An 8,240-nucleotide genomic window follows, 5' to 3' on the forward strand; every position below is an offset into this window, starting at 1 on the left:
TGAAAGAGGCCCCAAAGTGCGCATCACTAATCAATGAATAGTTTAAATGAATTAGTATGTATGGCTTAAAGAGATGTGAAGGATACAATAAAAAATGATTTATACAAAACCGCTATTCTGCCTAACACACGACCCTCTACTAATTACAGGGCGAGATTCAAAACCACCGCACTATGGCTTTTCCCTTTGTTTAACAGTTTTCGACATTGCCACTTTCACCTCTGTCAGTTTTATCTCTGCCCTGCAATCATGTTTAATGCCTCTGCGAATTAACTCTGCCATGTTTACTACTTATATTTTTGCCCCTGCTTTTTTCAACTCTGCCATTTTTACCCCTGCCATTTTAACTATGCACTTAATAATTACAGGCGTTCATCCAAACTGCAATTTTTTTTCGTTTCAGATCTGAGTATGGCTTTCAAGCTAATTATCATCCTGCTTGGACTGAGTCTCACTGGTCTTGTTGTTGGACGTTGCCCCGAACCCGAAACTCTCCAGTACAAAGTAAAGACGAATACGGGGTACAAATTCCTTTGTGCGCGCCTCTATGATTACAGTCACTACGACAGACTGTTATCATGCACTGGAAAATCGTGGGATGTTCTCAACGGGGAGACCTATCCGGGTAGAGGTCGTGATGGGTGGAATGACCGCGTTTCTTCGCTGGTTGTACGACCGGGTTGCACTTTGACTGCCTACGTACACGGCCAATTTAGAGGAGATGCTAATGAATATACAGGCATTTTTTCTCATCTTGGAGGTTGGAACAATTATATGTCTTCGTGGACATGCTATTGTCCCTACTCTGACGTTCCGTTAAACTGTAGACCGGAAGATAGGGTTGTTACGGTGAACGTATGCCACAATCCCAATTCCGTGACCATGACGTGCCATTATGCTGTTCAGAAAGGCATAGTTTTAGGAAGTTCTGTTACTCAAGGAAAGAGTGTGTCTACTGCCGTCGAAGTATCGATGGGAGCCGTCTTTAAGGAGATTTTCTCAGTTGGGTTGTCGGTGTCAACTACTACAACGCATGACTGGTCGAGTAGTCAGAGCGAGGAGTTCAGCGAGGTCACTACTCATACAGTTACTTGTGATGTTCCAGGCGGTAGTCGCTTGGCAGTGAAACAAGTCGTCGGCGTATGTGGGGACACAAACGTGTACAGCAATGAGTATCGGTGTGAAGGTAAGTGTGACTCGGATAATTTTGCCCTGGTGAGGGGAGGCCCACTTAAAGGACAAGTCCACCCCAACAAAAAGTTGATTCGAATAAAAATAGAAAAATCCAAGAAGCATAACACTGAAAATTTCATCAAAATCGGATGTAAAATAAAAAAGTTGTGGCATTTTAAAATTTCGCTTAATTTCACAAAACACTTATATTCAAATCCTTGTCTGTATGCAAATGGGGAGACTGATGACATCACTCACTCACTATTTATTTTGTATTTTATTATATGAAATATAAAATATTCAAATTTCTCCCTGTTGTCGTGTGAAACAACGATTAATTCCTCCCTGAACATGTGCAATAAGCATTTTTAATACTATATGGTTCAATCAAGTTGGTCCTTACTGTCAAATGTGTAAAAAATGAAATATTGTATAATTCAAACAATAAAAAACAAAATAAATAGTGAGTGAGGGACATCATCGACTGTCTCATTAGCATGTCACTGAGTTGTGCATATCACTGTCTTGTTAAAAATAAGCGAAACTTAAAAAAAATGTAATAACTTTCTTATTTTGCATCCGATTTTGATGAAACTTTCAGCATAACGCTTGTTTGATTTTTCTCTATTTATTCATATCAACATTTTTCTGGGGTGGACTTGACCTTTAAATATAATGGCAACCCGGCGGGGGGGGGGGGGTACTCAGTATAAATGTCAGATACGTATGTGCCGCGGTTGACCATAGGCGGATCCAGGGGGGCCGAGGGGCCCGGGCCCCACTATTGGCGGAACAAAAAGGGGGGGGGGGGGAAGAGAGGAGAAAAAAAAGAAGAGGAAGTAGACGAGTGAAAAAATAAGATGAGGGGAAGAGTTGGAAAATGAAAAAAAAAATCATGTCACAATATAAATTTTCGCTTGCGGTTTGCATTGCCTGTTAGGTGATTTACATATCTTGCTCCAGGGGGGGGGGGGGGCACTTCCATTGACGAGTGGATACCATGTGCGACCATGGGGTCTCGAAAAGCACCCTTAACATGTATTTTCCATATTCTGAAAATGCACCCCTTAACACGCATTGGCGTGTGAAACCCTACCCTTAACAAGTATTGGAAAAAAAGATGCAAAAAGTATTCTCTCAATTGAACCCCTAAAAAAGTACAAATATTGGAAACGAAAAGATACTCTTTGCAAGTATTCCCAGAATTGAACCCCTAAACAAGTACAAATATTAGAAACGAAACGATACTCTTGGCAAGTATTCCTTGAATTGAACCCCTAAACAAGTACAAATATTGGAAACGAAAAGATACTCTTTGCAAGTATTCCCCGAATTGAACCCCTAAACAAGTACAAATATTAGAAACGAAAAGATACTCTTGGCAAGTATTCCTTGAATTGAACCCCTAAACAAGTATAAGTACTTTGATAGTAATGTAACGGACGTCGGTCGTCGGTTTTACCTTTACCTACATCATTGGGTTTAGTACGGACCCACCTTCCACACCTCGCACAAATCGTGCTCTAAACACGTAGTGTTGACTGTTGGGGCAATAAGTACATCCTTTATAAAACATTTTTTTATACACTCGCAAATTTGACCCTAAACACGTAGCTTTCCTGGCGAAATAGATACCCATTTTCATTATTTTAGTGTTTTTGACACCCTTATTACGTTACGTACGTAACGTGCCCTATCTTGAAAAAACACCCTTTTTACGTGTTTTTTTGGTCGCGCATGGTATCCACTCGTCAATGTATACCTGGCCTCCGGGGTCTTGCTCAATATTGAGCTTAAAATATCAAGTTTGGAATTCAATTTTCAAAACATATTTCACCTCGGAAAACGAATTTTCATTATTTTGTTTGATTCACAAATTGATTTCTTAAAAATGCTCTGTAAAAATGCCAGTTTTATGGTCTGAATATTAACATGTTCTGCTCTGATTTGTCAGGTACCTATTATTCTCGCGTATTCCATAAAGTTCCCAAAACATTCCTATTCAGGTGTGATTGTCAAAACGTATAAGTTAGCGCTACACGCGTGCATTTCTATTAATGTGGTGAGTTATGTATATCTCAATATTAAGTCTATGAAAAAACTAATTATAAATCCCTATTTCATGACAGTTTATCAATGAAAAATTTCGGCTCGCGCTTTGCGCTCTCATTAATTGTTAAAAATATATAAACTCATGCATCCTATTCATGATTAAAAAAATGCTTGAAATGTCAGTTTTCAGGCCATAATATTATAAGATTTCGCGCACTCATTAGGCTTTTTAGATTAATAAATAAGATATTGTAATTAAATTGTCCCTTTTCAGAACGGAATATCAACAAGTTTCATAATCGCGTTTAGGAAGAAGAATAGGAAGACGGTCATCATTTTCATATGATGACAAAATATCTTTAGAACGTCCCGGTCCTTTGTCTAAACTCAAAGTAATAATAATGAAACATGTCAGCTCTTTATTAAGTGCGATCCATATCCACCTCACAATTTTTCTACCAAGTGAAATATAGAGCTTATGTCGACCATTTTTCAGATCGGAATATCAAATACGTTAAGCTCGCGCTTCGCGCCCGCTTTATTGATTTTCATGATAAAAATGTATTTAGAATGCCCATATTCCAGGTCTAAATCTGAAACACGCGCGCGCATATTTATTCAGATACGCAGCCTTTTCTCTATTTTTATTATTATCCAGTTCTAGATCGAAATATAAAATATTTGAAGTTCGCGCTTTACGCTCGCTTTATTGATTTTCATGATAAAAAAGATATTTAGAATGCCCAAATTCTAGGTCAAAATCTGAAACATGCGCGCACATATGTATTCAGATACGCAGCTTGTTCTATATTTAAATCATTATCCAGTTTCAGATCGCACTTTGCGTTCGCATTATTAATGTGGGAAGATCCCCAATCACTTATCATTTTCATGATTTACAAAACATGAATCGAGTGTCCCATTTTTTGGTATAATAAATCCGATTTTTTTTCAGTTTGCGCTTCACACTCACATCAATTGATTAGTTATATATCTATCTTGTTCACGATCACAAAAGTGTGAAGAATGTCCATTCTATAGGTAAAAATGTAAAATAATTTCAGCTTGCGCTTCGTGCTTGCATTATTTAATTGTTGAAATACGTCGTCATGTCTATCTGCAAGCAGTTCTTAACAGGTACCTTTTCGATCAGTTCAAAACCTTTTTTCAAATATTTTTGCTTGCGCTTCGCGCTCACAGTCATTGTTTAATTGTATACACATCTTGTTCAGGATCATAAACATTGCCCAGAATTTTCGAATTTTAGGACAAAGTACAAAAAAAAAACCCTCACGCTTCGCGCTCACACTGTTTGAATAAGGATTATTATATACACAACCAAAAAAGTAATTATCCACGTGAACAAGCATCCATAATTTCCAAACCACTGTGATTTTCTAATATATTTTTACATGAGCGTGAAGGTAATTTTATAAGCTACCCTCTGAGTAAATGTTACGAACGTATTCTATGTCATGCTTCAGTGAGCACTGCCAGAGGGCAAAATTGTCGCAAGCCAAATGTCATGACTTTGATGAAAAATCGTCAGAAGGCTTGAAAAAGGTTCTTTCTAAAAGAAGAAACAACTTTTTTTTTGCAAAATTACACTGTTGAATACACACAAGCCAGATTCTGCTATAATTGGATTTTTATTACTCATTTCTGTCGATAAAACTGATCGAATATGATGACAGTTATTTTTAGGAAGAGTATCTTGAACAATATTCATCATTTCATGGTTCAATGAACGTTCGAAGAAAAGCAAAAATACGATTTTCAAATATCATAGGCAAGTATCGTTTCATTTTGGGAACTGAAATTTTCCTATTAACTATTTTTCATGATGTTCATGACCAATTAACATGCTTCAATGGTTTAACGGCGTTTAATTAAACATTCACGCTTGAATGAACATGTGGAATGTGAATAGCTTTTTTATGTTATTTAAAAAATAATGTAATTGCTAACTATGGATATCTGTCACAAACCTTCTTGCATAGTTCATTTGATTTGATTTTTTATGAAAATCCTGATGTCTAATGCTTCAGTGAGCACATAATATTACAACATTTTGCAAATGAGAAGAAAGGTCAAGGCCTTGGCCCCACTCTATGACGTATCGAATGATTATTTTAGCGTGGGCACCTTTTTCATAGTGTCACTCAGTGAAATAGAAGAGGAATCCGATAATAAAACAATAAATATATGATAACCAAGTACAAAGCCTTTGAAGGGGTCTTCAATTTTACATATTCCTGTCCAATTTCGACGATAAGGTGGTCTAATTGGAAAAAAAAAAATCAAAATTATCTGTTGAGGCTTACACAGTAAACAAAAAAATAGCACGTTGTTTAAGCCTGTCACTCTAATAACAAGTTGTTTAAAGTTTTTGTAATTGTTTAAATTTTTTAATTTAAACAGTTGTTTAGAAAAGTTTAAACAGTAGTTGTTAGAGTGACGGGCCCAAGCAACGTGCATGCTTAAAATTTTAAAGAGCGATTTTACAGTGCAATAGAAATCCGTCAAATGATATTGGACTTGTTCATGTTTAAGTCTTTATTTTTGTGCCGTCACAGATAAGCAGCCATACCATATGTCTTGTAATTATTTGAAAATAATCATAAAAAAGAAATATCTCATCTTTCTACCTATAAACCGAGGTTTACATTTTAGAGCCGTTCAAACCTAAAGTGCTTGGGTTCGCATAATACCACTCCCACCTCCGTGCGTACGGTACGTCTCCCTCTCCTGAAATGTACATGATCGCTTTGGATGATTGATTGCACTTCTGTGCTTGTATTTGTTTTGGAGGGGGGGGGGGCATTATATATATTTTGTAGTTTTCAAGCTTTTAGGGCGCGATATCCACTCCCCCTACTTCCTTAAACGAATTTCCACGTTTGCACTTACATATTTCTTTGTGTGTATTTTATTTAGTATTAACAGATGCCACCAATGAGGGATAGATGAAAACACCTGGACAGATGGAACCGGTGACGAAGCAAATCTGACGAATAATATGCGAAAGTAGTGCCTTGTTCGGCCTATCAACACATATCAAATGTGCGATTCGTTGTATGAGCGCTGGAATTTCAACCCTAATTATATAATTGATAGTTCCTCTGCATCTTTTTCCTTGGTGATTTTTACATTAACTTGTATTTGGTTTAAATAGTCTTCCTTAAGTTTGGTAAACTAGTCGATTCCGACATTGTGCCTTTTTCCTTTTTTAAAATTTGACATAAAATAATTCCTGTTAGATTTCTTTGTTATTGTTTGATGGATACTCGAAACTTTGACTCCATGAGTATTTATCGTGTGTGGGATGTTTTAAATGAGCTCTTAAAATTCCCAGGATTCAAATAAGCTGTATGCGATCTTGACATGGTAATCATTCGTCTTTTGAACTGAAGATGGGTTCTCTGGTATTGGTATAAATATCAATTTGATCTTCCAATAGTAGAATTACGACAATAAGCTTATTGAAAAAAAAAATTAATCATACTCTACATATTGCCAAAATATGTAAAGTCGTAAAGTTGAATAAAAAACTAGATATAGGAGTTTCTTTGACGCCATTTTTTCCCTGGACTTCTTTTTTCACCAGGTCTGGACAATGTGCACATGATACTTGACTGAACCCCGTAGCTCTCTGCCCCCTCTCTCTCTACACATAAACCCGTACACCCCACCCCCACACACTGACACAGGTCTCACCACACACACACCCTTGCACTCCCAAACACACTCTCACACGCACCCCACACACATTGCTTTTCAGAATGTTTTACCCCTCCCCCTCACACAGACACAGGTCTCAGCACACACACACACACACCCTTGCACCCCCCACACACTCACTCTTACACGCACCCCACACACATTGCTTCTCAGAATGTTTTTTTTAAGGAGACCGTGATTATTATGATATTTGATTCGGGACAATTCATGAAATTAAAACCAAGATCATTCAATGCATTATCAAGTAATCCACTATATTTTGAAAACAGCAGTCACCCCCTCCCCTTTCGCATGGTTCAAAAGATAAAAAAGTCAAGCATTTTAATACTTATAGGTAAGGGGCTCAGAAATTCTTACTCTTTATTCATGTTATGATAAATATCATTGACTTGATGCAGGATTGTTTTTTTAAGCAACAACTTACTATTTTTTTTCGAATAATGAATTTTCTTCGATTTAAAATTGCATGAGTTTCCTGATACAAATAATAACGTTGGGGTTTTGATATGAATGCGTCTTCACGACGCTATTCATTTTCTTTAAATGTGTTTTCCTTTGTTTTAATAAAAGTAACTTCCAGGCGGTAAATTTCCCATTTGATTTACGGCTTTGTATACATCAGTCATTCCATTAAGCATTAATAAGTGATGTTTTCATTTCTTGTGTTTAATGTAATTCATCTTAGTACTGCTTTTGTTTCATCTCGAACAGTTCCATTGTCATATCAATCTCTTCCCTGCAAATCATGAATTCTTCGTTAAAATGCTAACTTCTCCTTTATACAACTTTAAACCAATTTGTTGCTTTATTTACCCTGGAAGATATTTACTAATAATTAACACTGCTTTGGTCAGTAACTCTATGATTACTTTGAATATTATTCTCAATCGGAGAATTCTAAAGTTCATCGCTTGTTATTTATGGTGGAAGGTATTATAATAAAAAAAAAATCAATCTTTGATTTATCAATATTGAACACAGAGTGTATTTGTGTGTATTTTGTGTGTCTCTCTGTTGTTTTTGTTCTAGTTTTTAACATCATGAACATGTCGCGGGCGTGGTCTGCCATTGAAGGTTGTAATCATTTTTCAGGATTGCCTGATCTCATTCGCTTTGCTTTGATTCGAAATCTAAATCCTGATTTAAGTCGCCATTGTTTTGACCGAATCAAATGACTTTCAACAGAACATGTACAAATAACTGCTAAATAGTGTTTGGACGTGGTACGTGGCAATTTGAGAAAATTGTTAAAACGTTTCTTTAGCATAGGTAAG

The 8,240-nt window shown here is 36.5% G+C and overlaps 1 protein-coding gene across 1 annotated transcript; it reads left to right on the plus strand.

The window, feature by feature from the left end:
- Window positions 1–372: 372 nt before the first annotated feature.
- LOC129274380 (uncharacterized) lies at window positions 373–7,942 on the plus strand. Its single transcript, XM_054911198.2, has 2 exons — window positions 373–1,186; window positions 6,163–7,942. Exons 1-2 carry the CDS (start codon window positions 412–414, stop codon window positions 6,189–6,191), a joined length of 804 nt encoding a protein of 267 aa, XP_054767173.2. The 5' UTR covers window positions 373–411; the 3' UTR covers window positions 6,192–7,942.
- Window positions 7,943–8,240: the final 298 nt, after the last annotated feature.

This window comes from Lytechinus pictus, chromosome 13 (assembly GCF_037042905.1).
Source record: "Lytechinus pictus isolate F3 Inbred chromosome 13, Lp3.0, whole genome shotgun sequence".
Taxonomy (NCBI): domain Eukaryota; kingdom Metazoa; phylum Echinodermata; class Echinoidea; order Temnopleuroida; family Toxopneustidae; genus Lytechinus; species Lytechinus pictus.

Excerpts from the sequence above, each read along its gene's own strand:
- LOC129274380 (XM_054911198.2), top strand. The coding sequence starts at position 412 with ATGGCTTTCAAGCTAATTATCATCCTGCTTGGACTGAGTCTCACTGGT. Across the intron at positions 1,187-6,162 it reads CAATGAGTATCGGTGTGAAG|TATTAACAGATGCCACCAAT; the intron begins GTAAGTGTGACT and ends TATTTTATTTAG.